This window comes from Oryzias latipes, chromosome 15 (genome assembly GCF_002234675.1).
Source record: "Oryzias latipes chromosome 15, ASM223467v1".
In the NCBI taxonomy this organism is placed as follows: Eukaryota; Metazoa; Chordata; class Actinopteri; order Beloniformes; family Adrianichthyidae; genus Oryzias; species Oryzias latipes.
Window position 1 is genome coordinate 17,950,802 of NC_019873.2, and position 15,274 is coordinate 17,966,075.

Consider the following 15,274-nt stretch of genomic DNA (forward strand, 5'->3'; position numbering starts at 1 on the left):
CATAAGCACTCGATTCTGTTAATTGCAAAAATCTGCATTTGATCTGATTAGAACCGGATTAAGAAAACTGTGCAAAACTATCAAATGAAATAATGAAGTAGGGGAGGGATTATATAAACTCGCTTCTTCCCAATTCTTTTCAAGCATAAATCTTGACTTTAGTTAATGATCACGATATTTAATTAAGAAAATGTGACTTAAGTGTGTCTTTGTTTTTGTCAGGTTTTTTTTTTTTTGTTATTTATGCATTTCATCTTTTTTGTAATGAGTTTGAAGAATTTGTGTGATTTTTTCATTGTATTGACTACAATTGATGCTTGAAATAAACATGGTTCCATGGATTACATGAAATCCTCTTCACCTTTATCATGGTAGGGAGAACAAGTCAATGGTCATCTTGACCCCATAGGATAGCACAAGGGTTAGGTGACTAATGGATTTAGGTACAGGGGTAATTATTTGAGGTAGAGCTGTACAAAATAGGATGAAAATGATTTAGGGAAGTGCATATCATTCATAAATCAGGTAAAGATAAGACTGATATGTTTCAAAACGTACAGAATTTATGTCAATGCATCAATTGCCTGAAAAGAATGTGTAAAAAAATACATGTTTAACATCTTTTCCTTCTAAGTCTCTTTGAAGAACCATTTCAATGAATATCATGTTTTTGGCATTTTTCTCATGATAAAAGACATATGTAAGGAAACACATGCTTAAATTTGTTTTTCTGAGTATTTATTTATTCAAATTATTGTGAATCAGGAGCAGATGAAAAAATGCAGTTTGAAAAAGCTTGTAGGTGTGAGGTATCTCCCTCCTTTGGTCTGATTCATCCCTTTGTGGAAGACTAAAACTATGTACGGTAAGTTTTTCTCATCTGAGCTGGCATCTGGCTTAGTACTGTACGTCTGGATAGCTCTGATATTGCTCGCATTGTTGTTGCACCGATAATGTTAGGTTGGAGGTGTGAGGGGAAGTTAGCAAGCAGGACAGAGTGTAAAGATGGATGATGGGATGGGGTTATTACTCTGTGCCAACAGTCCCGCCCACAACTCAGAGTCAAATTTCTAATGAACTCCTGCCGCTCTGCAGAAACTACGTCCTAGCAAACAACAAAAGTTTTTGGATTTTGGCTAAAGACTTTGTAATTATGATTTAAAGACCCCTGGGAACACTTGTGATCAATAAATTATTGGAGTGAGACTTTAATTAGTTTTAATTGAACAACAAAAGCAGCACTTACTCAAACAGTTGTTTTATTTCATTTATTTTTCAAAGTTTTAATATTAAGAGCACAAATAAAAGTGTAAGAAGTTTGTCATTTACATTTGATCCATCCCTCGGAAGAGCGGTGAGCTGCAGCCCAGCATGCACAGATACCATATTCGTGCAGCAATCCTTACACAATTAGGTCCTATTTTTGTTATCATTTTATTCTGGTTCAAACAACAGCAGCCTGGGCAGAAACTCTACCACTTATTCATTGTAATGTTTGTGACCTGTGATCTTTAGATGGGACAATATTTGTGTTACACCAAATTAATTACTCATTTTATTTCTTATGCTTTGCATCCTAAATTTTGTGAGTCTTAGAAAAAGAAGGATTTTGCTTTCATTTTCATTTGCTGAATTGAATATATTATTAGAATGGCATAATATTTGAAATTAACAGTTCATGTGTGTGTCACACAGCTGGATCCAGTCCGGGCCCCACCTTGTTTAACTTTTAGGCAACATTCCTGCACCACTTCAAGGAAAGACTTTTCCTGAAACAAGCCTGGAAGTGGAAGATGCAGGTGGAGATACTAGTTTAGAGTAATAAATATATATTTAAGACTGGAACCATGAGGCTCACGTGCACATGCCATAAGATGAATTTTTGGGGGGCAAAAATGTGCAACTAAAGAGGCAATCCGTGCATGCGTGGGTAGCAGAGATCCACACGTGGCAGCAGCAGAATGACGTTAGTTTGAACTCTTCCTGCGAATAAATCCCCGAAATACTCCACCGCACTGCGGGCTTAGAACTACTCCAGTCACCTCCCTCAGCAATTTACAAAACGACATCCCCCCCGAGTTTGCAAGAAGCTGCATGCATGTGGGTCTGCACGTAGCGTTGAGGGGAAAAAAAAGAATCCAGCCCCGAGCGGGAGGCAGCCAACTGCGCGGTGAGACATCACAGATAGGACGAACCCCCGGTTCTTGTTGACTCCACCGACTACGTTAAGGAGAAATCCTTCAGAGGAGGAGACGAGCAGGCTGCTCCCACAGGATGCACCGGACGAGGTAAATATACATAAAAAAACAAATGCTTCCAAAGGCAGATAAGATAAAAACCCGCGTGGTGTCACTTTAGGGTTAATTATTTTCCCCATCGTGTTTTTGCAAAGGCCGCTAAATCACGACTGTTCAAACTTTTTAGATCAATGCGCATGTCCCTTTAGTGTCACCAGCGAAAACTTTCCAAAAGAACGTCACTGCAGCCTTTGCCTCCGTTTTTAAAAACCTTTTGACGATTTATTGACGCCATTGCACCTTATTTAAAAAACAAATGTTGCAATACTCGGACTTAGATACAATACGCCACACCGTTCAACACTGTTTCGTCAGAGATAATTCGATTTTTTAAGTATTGCAAAAATAAAATGTGAGGAAATTTACGGATTAAAAAAGAAAAAGAAAATTAACTTTGAGTTCAGATTGTGTGCAGTTTTCTACGAGTCCAGGCAAGTTTAGTCTGTCGGACTCCATTGGACTAGATTCATTTCTTGCACGAGCTGCTTCCCCGACGGGGAGGGGCGAAGACGTGGCAGTTCCACATCCTTCCTGTTCTGTCGTATTCCACAGCTGCCGTCACACTTAAAGGACGCTAACCACCAGATTTAGGATAAACAAAGACCTTTTGAAAAATTAGATTAGAGGTTTTAAGTGTTTAAAACCACACTAGCAAAAAAATAAAATAAAAGAAGGATTGCGTTTAGTTGTTGGGTTGAATAGCTCTTGAGAGATTTAAAATATCAGTTTTTTTATGCTAGGAGGAGAGAACAAGTAAAATATATTTCTTAATGTTGGGTCAAGTACTTAGTATTGACTAGAAGAGTTAGGTAGAGGTTGTTGCATGAATCATGTAACCTAATTTTATTCACTAGGGGAGATGGAAGGGGTGTCATTCCTAATTATAGTAACAATAAAAGCCTGTTTTCCAACTAAAATAAAAACCGTAAACGCATCATCAAATGTGTTATTTTCGGTTCAGCTTTTCTTTTTTTTTTTTTAAATGTTAATACATAAAAACAGAAACCTTGTAATTTTAGTATGCACGTGACTGACCATGGTAAAGGAAATCACCACTAAAAGAAAAAAGTTTAAAGATAGATAGATAGATAGATAGATAGATAGATAGATAGATAGATAGATAGATAGATAGATAGATAGATAGATAGATAGATAGATAGATAGATAGATAGATAGATAGATTCTTGTTTTAAATTTAATTTTTGAGAGTTATTGTGCAACATAGGGTTGGTGTACATTTGATAAAGGGTGCTAAACAGCTCTTTAGTAAACACTTTATTGTTTCTATCCGGCAGCAGAAATGTTATGAACTAATGAAAAACCTACCAGTATACATTTTTTTATTAGTAGCTGAAGTAACATGGCTTTTTAAACGTTCATTATATTTTCTCTTAATAAAAAATATTCTGGATCCTGACTTTTGACATTTTTCTCAATAAATTATACATCTTTTACTAAAATAAATAACATATCTATGTGCAATGGAGGTACATATAATTAATCATACTGGAAAAAAATGAAGCCTCTTTAAGAAGTCATCCTTTTGTTTTTGAGAAGAGAATCTGCTTTTGTGTCATTAACCTGCCTCAGCTTGTTGTTTGCTTCAACGTAAAAAACTTAAAAATCTCTCCAGATACACAATTTCATATATGACCTTTATTTTGCAACAGGCTTTGTCCAATTATTCTTAAAAACTAGAAGTCTGCCACCAGGATTTTGGAGGCGTGTTATTCCAGACTGAGTTCCTTTGCAGTTTCTGGACGAGCCAAATGGAGATCCAAGCCAGGCGTAGTGACAGCAACCACAGACATTTGTCCCACAGTGGGGTTAAAAGAGGCTAAAGTTCTGAATAGTTTGTCATAAAACCCTTTTTAGCTCAAGTGCACTCTCAGTCCAGGCTAACATTATGGCTCTTTTCATACGTCCACCGCTTTTGATTTTATTATTAAACAAGATCCAAAACCTTGGATTATGAAAATAAAATGTGGTAACATCAGTAGATAAGATGATACAGTAATTCATAGAAACATAGTAAATATCATATGTTCTAATGTATGTTGCATTGCAGAATTATTGTATTGGAAAAGGAGAATTTTACTACAGTAAATACTTAAAGAGTCCACAAACCTCGTTGTCAACATTTATTAAGAAATAATAAATGATCGGTAGTACGATTTTCAACCCTAACTGGAGGTCAGCTTAAACATATATGGTGTAATATAATAATAACACAGTCTAGAAAGACATATCAGTGGTCACAGTTTGTAAAGAAAGCAAGGATTTCAATAATCTGAATGGATTTGGATTAATCTGTTGAATTGATTATTTACTTGGGGGTATTCCTGAAGGCACGTTTAAACTAGCCTGACTTTAACCCTGAACTCTGGCTGAAGTCCGCCTGAACTTGCTTACTCTGGGTATGTCGGTTCCAAAAGACCGGATATGAGTTAGTGTAATTATGCTCGACTTGGTAACTCTGGGTTAATGCGCGTGCACGGCAAGTACATAAAGACATTCTCAATAGATCGCCGATTTCCGGAGTCACCATGGAAACGCGTGGAGAAAAAAAGAGAGCGCTATACTTCAGAGAGACGGAGTCTGAGATTTTATTGACGGCGTATGAAGATTATACGTCCATCAAAAAAGTAACACGGCTGCATCATCAGCAAAAGAAAGAGTTTCTGCTTGTAGTAGAAGAACAGACAAAGTAAACGCACGAGTTTCTATCTCATTTCTATTTTCATTGTGACGCATATATATATATATATATATAACTTATCCAACTTTGCCAATTTAAATGAATTACTTATATTGGTAACAAGTAATGAGTTAAATTTATTCAACCTAATTTCTTACATCTATCCAATTCAATAATTATTTTTACAACTCAAATCGACATATTTATCTAACTAAATGTCATATTACTCCAATTTAATTAAATGTTTTTCCATATTAATTTATAGTATTTCTTGAACTCTCATATGTCTAAGTTTGAGCTTGCAGATATACTCATAATAATAATAAAATGAATGAAACAAAATGGATCTGCAATATGAAATCACATAACATTACTCTAACATTACACTACTAGTCAGTAGTCAGTAGTGGTGCTAAATAAACTCATCATCCTCTCACTCATGGTGCAGAAAGAATTACAGTAAACATAAAAGGACAAAATAACGTGCACATTAACACAGTAAAACAGCTAAACAACTAAACACATTTGGTCAAAAACCCACACTTAAACCCAAATCTGTCCAGACAGGCAAAGGGAATGGTATCCCACAATCCCTTGCGGTGCCAATCTAACAGCAGCACCAAAGTTACACCTACTTAATTGAATTAATTTGAATGAAAGTAAAATAACTGTCTGATAACTATGTGTTATTTTTAAGTTGACTGAACCCCGAAAAATGATTTATCTTAACTGAAGCAAATAATTAAGTTAGATCAATGTAAAAAAGTTCATCTTTACAGCATTCATACGTGGTCTTATCACCCTCTCACGGTGGAAAAAATATTATCTGAGCTTCTTCATCCACTAAATCTTCTTCAAATGGACACTCCATGCTGCTTCACCTCTCTGAAAACAAACTAACCTTCAACTAAACCTGCTCCAGACCAGGTTATGCTCAGAGCATGAGTTGCTATGGTAACTCATGCTCTGAGCATAACCTGCTCCAGATCCGGTTATGTTCAGAGCATGAGTTGCTATGGGAACTAAGCATACCCTGAAACATACCTCCATTTCTGGAACCGAAAGCTGAGGTTATCTGCTTCCTTAGCCTCTAACTTACTGTGGTAACTCACATAACCTGCTTTTTGGAATACCCCCCTGCTCTCTTTTCAGGATGGAGCTACCATGCTGGTGTTTGTTATTGCTGAGCTGCCTGGAGTCGCTGTCAGCCAACAACGATTTTTTTACATCAATAGGTAAAACCACATTTGTAAAATACCGGTAACTCTTTCAATTGTTGTCAGAGATAAGCCACGTTCTCAGTGGTGTATCGCTTTGATTTCCACCCTTCAGGCCAGATGACAGATCTGCTGTACACAGAAAAAGACCTCGTCACGTCTCTCAAAGACTACATCCGAGCCGAGGAAAACAAGCTGGAGCAGGTGAAACGGTGAGTAACCCAGATTAACATTTGTGTGGCGCGTATGAATGAAGCAAAGGAGCTTTCCGAAAGTCTGCATCCACAGATCTATTCGACTGAAATATAATCTGTTCTTCATAATCTTACATAAAAACGACCATTAGACTTTGTAACAGCATGGTTTGGTCTAAACGCTGGTTTTTAAAAATATTTGGAGAATGGATGTGTTTAAACTTTACCCCATAGAATCTGTTCATGATAAGGCAGATTTAAAGCTAGAATTGTCCAAATGCATGAATACATTCTGGAGAAAAGAGATAAGAGCTGAGGTTTCAGCATGGCCCTGCAGTACCTTAAGGCAAAATAAAAAAATCACTGCAACCAAAGCTATTTTGGAATAGTACTAGGAATTTTCAGCTTGGTTTAGGTTTTTGTTTTATGAACTGATTTTAAAGTCCCACCCCGATCATCTTCTGATCTATTTTAAACGCATTCCCAGTTTCTTTTCCTTATGATAATGCTGTTTTTTTAGCCAAAATCCTAAAACCTGTGATGTTTTCTAGGACATACAGTTGAAACCGGAAGTTAACATACACCACATAAAAACACACATCTGCTTTTTTTCCCCTCACAATAATGAGACTAGGGTTTTTCAAAGACAATTTTTTATAACTTTCTCTCATTATTCTGACATTTAGCAAATAGAAATAATTAATAATTGACCTAAAACAGGAAAAGTTGACTTTTATTTCCTGTGCATGTTTTTATGTGGTGTATGTAAACTTCTGGTTTCAATGGAAGTTTCTGCAGAGAAGCAGTAGATCATTAGATATTTGCCTCTGGGTTGTGGGCGGGAGCAAGCCCGTCCTCAATTCCCATTAACCGCCTGTTTACACAAGCTTACAGCCCCTTACACTCCCATCCTAACATTAGCGGTCCAATAAAAATGGCAAGCAATATTAGAGCTATCCAGATGTACAGTTTTGAGCTTTGAGATTTCACGATTTAAATATAGAAATACACAGAAATGCAATTTTGAGCTTGATTTTCCTAATATATGTTGAAACATGGTAAAAACAACCAAAGCAGGATTTTCCTCTGAGTGGGTCTTTAACTCCTCGATCTTTGTCTTAGGTGGGCTGATAGGTTGGACTCCTTGACATCCACAGCCACACAGGATCCTGAAGGTTTCTTGGGTCACCCTGTGAACGCCTTCAAGCTGATGAAGAGGCTCAACACAGAGTGGGGAAACCTGGAGAGCCTTGTACTTAGTGACACCACTGATGGTATGGAGCAATAAGAGCTGCCAGAGAGTCTAAACAGTCGGGGCTTGCAGCTGCGGTTTAGAGCCAAATTTTCAGAAATCCTCAGGAATGTGCTAAACATATTTTTGCGATTAAAATACTTTTGCTTTCCGAGTTGATATCACAAGGGCTTCAGGCCCATGTTTGCGCAATTTAGCCGACTTGGCGTGACTTAGTGGCACAATGTCTTGCACAAAATAAACAATTATAATTCATCTTTTCCACTTATCTATTTTATGGCTAAATGTTTGGATTTAGAAATGGTTTATTTCAAGCAATCAAATAAGAGTAATACACAAAAACAATACAATCATCAGTTATACATTCATACAATGACTTGTCAAACTGAGGATAATTAGACATATTAATAAATATTGCTTGAAAGGGAGTGGAAGGAAGCAAATTTATATAATCCCACCCCGTTATAGTGTAACCATTTTATTACATGATTTATCATTATCCGGTTCCTAGGTTTTATCAGACAGAATTAAGAATCATTAAGTATCAATAAAGCACATGACAAAGATGAATTACTTAATTATGTAAAAATAACTATTTTAGAAATCAACATGGCAAATGCAGATCAGTTATCCAAAATATGATTTAAAAAAGTAATATCATTAGAAATCAATCGATTTAACCATCTTCAATAATCGATTAAGAATTTTTTTTAATTTTTCTTTTTTTTATAATAAGGTAATGCTGTGAAAATAAAATAAGATAAAAAAGGGTCTATAATCTGTCGACTGTCCAAGGTTGGTATTCCGTCTTCTGCTGATTAACAGCCGTTCTTCTGGGTTTAAACAGAGTTTATAGTTCTCTTCACTGTTATGTCTGCAGACATTAGATTCAGGTCTTTTTCCTTCTTTAGCTGATATCAGCGGCGCTGAAAGTGGAGTTCAAGTTGTCTGCAGGTCAGAACTTTGCTGAAAATCAGGGTCACTTCAGACTTTTGGAGAAAGCGATGAATCCAGGCGTCATATTTCTTGAAATTATTTGACTCTTTAATTTATTACTGCATGTTGGTTCAGACGTCTGTGATCAAACACTTCTCAAAGTCCTTCATGGTGTTCGAATATCATCAAGAATCTTTTTAAGGTCTTCGTAGTCATGATTTTTCTTAGGGGCCATTGTCAGCTCTCTTTTTTGGGGGGAAATCAACTTTTAAGTGACTTGAAGATAGTTGTGTAGCTGACGTGAGCCACACGCGTCCGTGCTGTAACCCGGAACCGGAAATGAAGAAATATAAATCGGATGTCTTTTCTATTTCTGTCCTGTTGAACCTTTGCAGGATTTATTTCCAACCTGACCATTCAGAGACAGTATTTCCCCACGGAGGAGGACCAAACTGGGGCTGCTAAAGCTCTTCTCCGCTTACAAGATACATACAACCTGGATGCCAACACCATCTCCACCGGAGACCTACCGGGTAAAAGCTTTCTCCACTCAAGACTTCAAAAATGCTGTTTTTAAAAAAAATCCTAATTCTGTGCTGATGGTCTCCATTTTCTTCAACATGCTAGGAGTGAAGCACAAGAACCGCATGACGGTGGAGGACTGTTATGAACTGGGGAAAGTGGCCTATGCTGAGGCGGACTACTATCACACTGAGCTGTGGATGGCCCAGGCCCTGAGACAGCTGGAGGAAGGAGAGGAGTCCCCTTTAGACAAAGTCACTGTTCTGGACTATTTGAGTTATGCCATCTACCAGCAGGGGGACCTAAAGCGCGCGCTGGAATACACCAAGAAGCTGCTTCAGTTAGGTGGGTCTGTGATTCAAACCAAACTTTATTTTCAGGAACTTTGCTTGCAAAAGCAACTTAAAAAGAAAAAATAAAATTTCCACCTTCGGTGCAAATAAAAAAGATAAACAAATTTAAATCTAGAATTTCGTCTATTTTGAATTTAAAGTATTTATTGGAATTTCCCCAGAATTATTAACTTGTACACCTTTAAACTTTTCTTTGATTTTTTTTTTACGGTTGTGCAAAATATCTATTAAAAGTTGATCTATAAGAATTAGAAGAGGGTGGAATTTTTCCTTGCACTCCAATGGTTCACTAATTGCTGATGGCATTTCTGCTGACTCCTTCTTCTCAGACCCAGAGCACCAGCGCGCCAACGGCAATCAGAAGTACTTTGAGTTCCAGTTGGAGAAGCAGGAAAAGCAGGATGAGACAGCCGAAAAAGAAACCCAACAACAGGACCGAGAGAAAAGAGACACAACCCAAAAGAAGAAGAAAAAGCAGTCTCAAAAGTCTCTCTCTCTGATCCCAGAAAGGAAGAAGTATGAGATGCTTTGTCGAGGAGAAGGAGTCCGGATGGTAAAGACACCCAAAGGGTTAAGATTCCAAACAACAGCTCAGTTTTTAACGCCGTGTTTTCTCCTCTCTATCTCAGACATCTCGCAGACAGAGCAGGCTGTTCTGTCGTTACTACGACAACAAACACAACCCTAGGTTTGTGCTGGCGCCTGTTAAGCAGCAGGACGAGTGGGACCGCCCCTACATCGTTCGCTACATCGACATCATCTCCGAGGCGGAAATGGATAAAATCAAGCAGTTGGCCAAACCACGGGTAAGTCCTTCTGAGCGATCGCCAAAAGAGTGATGTCGTTTGTAGTTTGGGGGAGGGGGAGTCGGAGGTGGCAGGTCAAAGCTGTGAGGCCGGTTGGGAGTTGAGGAGGCACGCAGGCATGCACATGTTTGCGCGTGTGCGTCTGTGTGTGGGTAAATCATGTCCCTGGCTTCACAGCTGCGCAGGGCAACCATCTCCAACCCCGTCACTGGAGTGCTGGAGACAGCTCCTTACAGGATCAGCAAAAGGTAAGTCGGAGTTAAAAGCTGCCTTTGACACAAGTATGCGGGGCAGAACTCAGAGAGGATTTCCCTGATTCTCTCTTCAATGACCTCCCCATTTTTTTTTCTCTTATGTCCTCGTCTGTCCAGAGTTTTTTTTTTTTCTTCCCAAAGCTTAAAGGCTCTTTATCTGAAGCACAGAATACAGCTGAGAATGATCAAAGCCTGTATGGAGACATCTGCAGACTATTACAGGTTTAAAAAAACAAGATGTATGCAATTTCACTTTATTGATGTGGTTCTTCAAAGAGATAGGGAAAAGAAAAATAAAGCTTGGGTTACTGTATTTGGTTCTGAAAAACTTATATCATCTTGGGATTCTGCAGTAGAAAGGTAACAGAAGAAGATAGAGAGAAAACATTTTCCCTTTTTTTCTTTTTACTAATTAATAAATCTATTTTCTGAGGGCCAGAAGAAGAAAAAGTCATTCATTTATTGTTTTTTTAATTTAAAAAAGTGTTTTTGAGCAATGTCTTATGGAAAACTTTGATCCTTCTTAGACAAAACAGTATCAAGTAGTGACCACATCTGCCTTTTTCCCCTCTTCTATCTCTTTTTTCCACCTTCCCTTTTCTCTCTTTTGTTTTTCTTTCGTGTTCTCTTGGCTCTCAAACGGCCATAGTTAAGGCGCGCCACGGTGCATGACCCCCAAACTGGGAAACTTACCACAGCCCATTACCGAGTCTCCAAGAGGTAAGGGGTCAAAGGTCATCAGGATGGATGACAATGCCTTAAACTTCCTTCTCGTTCAACTTCATATCACTGGCTCGACAAGGATGCTGGTTTCACCTCCTAGCAGCAAGAAAATACCGCAGACGCAATTCAGAAAGTGTTTTGGGAAACGTGTTAAAGTCCCACTCCCATCATGTCTTCAGCTAATTTAATTATGAATAAGCTGTTTTTTAGGCAAAATTAAAAAAAAAAACGGGTGTTTTCTAGGACATAGTTTCTGCTGGAGGTCATAAGGAATTCGCCTCGGAGTTGTGGGCGGGACCAGTGGTGTGGAGCAATCCTGCCCCCCTTCCCATTAACAATAACTGAGCGTTCTCTGTTTACACGCTCTCCCGCTAGGTTACAGCCCATTACAACCTTAAACCTTGCATTACTGGTGCCACAAAACTGGCGAGCAATATTGGCGCTATCCAGCTGTTGGGTGTCGAGCCAGGCGCCACTTCAGACGAGGGAAACATAGACGTGCATGGATGTATTTGTCTAGAAGTGGATGCAGCGGAGTTCTACGTAACATATACAATCTTTTTAAACGTTATTTTTCCGTCTATTCCTAAAGCCTAACGCTTTGAATAAAGAAATACTCTGAAATGTTGTTTTAAGTTTCATTTTCTTTACATATGTCCTCCATAAGACAAATGTGACCTTAAAGAACATTCTAAAAACTACAAAAACACATTGGAGTGGGTCTTTAACCAGAGGGTTTTAGGTTGGAAGTTATTCCTTGAAAACATTAAACCATAATAAACAGTTTTTTTTAATGTGGGCACCTTTATTTTTGTAGTATATTGAGGTATATGCAGTGTGCATAGTGAATGATGAGGAAGCTTTTATTGTATTAGATGCACATGCAGAGATAAACATTGAAATCCTACTGCTTCCTCCTTCATAGATTTAGTGCTTGAATGCCTGGGCTGAAACGGGTGGAAATATTAGCACTTTTTAGCCAAAAACATGGTTATGCTCATAGCCTTTTACCCTGAACTGACTGGAGATCATTCATTTGAATCTTGTGGCTTTTCTCCTGTTTTTCAAATCTTCATTCTCTGTTTCAGCCTGCGTTAACAGAGCCTTTATTCTCAGAGCTTTTGCAGCATGCTTTCTGTATTTTCATGTCTTCTCAGAAGAAAAAGAATTCTACCTTCACGTACAAATGTAATGATTCTTCAGCTTCTTCGCGCTCTCTTTCTGAGTTGTTTTTCTTTCCATCGTGCGTTTCAGCGCTTGGCTCACTGCGTACGAAGATCCCGTGGTTGAAAAGATTAACCAGAGGATTGAAGATCTCACAGGGCTGGAAATGGACACCGCAGAAGAGCTGCAGGTTAAGGAGCTTTGTTGAACTTGTGGATGTGAAACTGGCTTAAAAATAAACTTATCATGACCAAATTTGGTTTCAATTCCAACATTTAAAAAGGTATTTTGGGGGATAGTTGGGGGAACTTGATGGTTAAAAGTCTTCAAGTTCGTTGGGCTTCATTTTTTTGTCAAAAAGCTATTTATATATAAAGTTTTAATTAATTGAAAAAAGGAGAGGTTGATTGTAATTGTATTTCTCATTACAGGTTGCAAACTATGGTGTTGGAGGACAATATGAACCTCACTTTGACTTTGGAAGGGTGGGCATCTTCCAACATTTAAATTTGAGTTTTGCAACTTTATTGGTGTTATTTTTTCCAAGAAATTCAGACGGAGTGCTGTTTCTGTGCAGAAAGACGAGCCAGATGCCTTTAAGGAACTGGGTACAGGGAACCGCATTGCAACGTGGCTTTTCTATGTGAGTAACCCGTCCTTAAGGTTATCCTGTCATTTACCCAGGACAAGCGCCTCATTTGTCATCACTCCATCTTTTTGTAAATCACATGAAACTCAAAGTTGTTGGTTTAAATTAGAGGAAAAAAAGACGTGGTATCCCACATAGACCTCCAGTGACGTTTTTTTTTTTTTTTTGCTACACAAGCAGCATTTGAAGAAAGTTTTTATTTATTCATGCAGATTTTTGCATGTCTAACAAAACCTTATTTATATACTTCAGGATTTTTTAAAGCTGTTGTGAAATAAATGTCAAAGTAAAATATTTTCAAGACTTTCTTTGTAATTTATTTAAAAAAATGTTTAAACCATAAAAATTTACCTATTCTATTTCAATAAATGAAATTTGACTGTCACACATTTAGGAAAGCATTAGAATTTTGAATATTTACACAACTAAAATGCTGCCTGGTGCAATGAAACACTACTTTGAACTACCAGAGACAGCAGAAAGTACTAATTGCTAATAAGTCCAAAAGTCTCCCATTAATTCATCAGTGTCTTTCATTAGGACTTACAAATGATAAAACTGCTCACAATGCTTTTTGCCTCATTGTTGCAGATGAGTGATGTCTCTGCAGGGGGCGCCACAGTATTCCCTGACGTTGGTGCATCAGTTGGACCTCAGAAGGTAAATCCATGCCCCAAAACTAACTAACAGGCATTTTTGCTTATTAAGCTGCAGTAGTTGCAATATTGGGTAATAATTAAAAAACAAAAATGACACATCAACGCTTTTAAGATATAAAATGCCACTTCTCCTTCTTTAAGATAACTGTAACACATGACATATTTCTAGCAGAGTTCATTTTCTTGTAAAATTTTGTAATCTACCACAGTTTTAAAAGAAACGTTTAGATCTAGCAGTAATTGCTGTGAAAAGAAAAATACTTTTATCTTCTCTTTAGAATTATGTGAGTTGGTATAAGACAACTATGTTATCTGGACAGTGCTCACCTCTGCTTTGGTTTACCTCAGGGTACTGCTGTGTTTTGGTACAATCTGTTTGCCAGCGGGGAGGGCGACTACAGCACCCGACACGCAGCCTGTCCAGTGTTGGTGGGCAATAAGTGGGGTGAGTTTGGCGGGTTAAATATAAACCCACCTGGAATTTGTCAAGATTAAAACCAAATTTACTATTCAAACTTGCATGTTTTCCCTTTTTTTTTTTATTGTTTTAAATTGTGATCCCACGTAAAATATTTCATTGTCTTTGTTTTTAGTATCAAACAAGTGGATCCATGAAAGAGGACAGGAGTGGCGGCGACCTTGTGGCCTGAGTGAAAACGAGTGACGGAGGGAAAACGACGCCCTAACCCTTCAAATCCTTGTCCTTATACTTCCTTTTTATGCACCGGGAAACACTGCTACAGATGATACACGAAATCCAAACGGCTCCCTCTGCCCACAATTATTTGCTATTTGTTATTTTTTTCTCCATGCACCGCCAGACTCTGAGCCTAGAGATTATTCTGACTAAGTCGAGCCCCTGGACAGATTCAGGATCACGCTGGCAGACAGCTTGTTCTTCAGGCTGGTGAATGGTTTAGAGAAACACTCCAGCTTGGTTCACTCCCACATGTCATTCTTTGCACTCTCACTGAACAGCAGTTCTGTGGTAAAACTACCCTCCAGTGGTGACTTGCAGGGACAAACTTCCTCCTTTCTATTTCAAACCTATAAAAAAGGGCTGTTGGTATTTTTAAAAGGCACTGTCTGAAAAACCTCAATCATTTAAGCAATGAAGATGTCCTACAGCTTTACTTTTTTTTTTTTTTTTTTAGTCTCTTCTTCCGGCTATTTTTTCTTTCTTTTATGCTTTTATATGGAATATAACTTTTACAGAGTAGCTACACTCCACGACTTTGAAGTTGTATTTTTAAATATAATATTGGAATGAACGTGTGCTGGAAAGTACTACTTTGGAAGTAAAATTAAAGGTGAAAATCCGTTACACTCAAAAATCTGACAACTTTGCCATGTCACAGTCTGAGTAACAACATAACTAAATAGTCGGTAAAAAATGCAATAGTTAGTAGTGCTCTTATGTCATTTCACGTCAACACTAGTGATTATACAATGCAGGATGGGATTTGTTATACTTGAAATAACTCATTTACTCAGATTTATCCTAACCCAACACACTGCACACTGTATTTTTTTTTATTAATATACACATT

General features: G+C 37.9%; 1 protein-coding gene across 2 annotated transcripts; it reads left to right on the forward strand.

The window, feature by feature from the left end:
- The first annotated feature begins 1,944 nt into the window (after positions 1-1,944).
- Positions 1,945-15,104, forward strand: p4ha1 (prolyl 4-hydroxylase subunit alpha 1). 2 transcript variants are annotated; one of them, XM_023963795.1, is made up of 15 exons: positions 1,945-2,288; positions 6,148-6,230; positions 6,328-6,424; positions 7,529-7,680; positions 8,990-9,127; positions 9,222-9,461; positions 9,799-10,022; positions 10,099-10,275; positions 11,179-11,249; positions 12,507-12,606; positions 12,848-12,901; positions 12,994-13,059; positions 13,657-13,725; positions 14,073-14,169; positions 14,318-15,104. In XM_023963795.1, the coding sequence occupies exons 1-15, from the start codon at positions 2,275-2,277 to the stop codon at positions 14,386-14,388; spliced, it is 1,653 nt and encodes a 550-aa protein (XP_023819563.1). In that variant the 5' UTR covers positions 1,945-2,274; the 3' UTR covers positions 14,389-15,104. The 2 variants fall into 2 exon arrangements, with proteins under 2 accessions (XP_023819563.1, XP_023819562.1); XM_023963794.1 differs by lacking the exon at positions 11,179-11,249 and adding an exon at positions 10,453-10,523 and having other exon boundaries at positions 1,948-2,288.
- Positions 15,105-15,274: the final 170 nt, after the last annotated feature.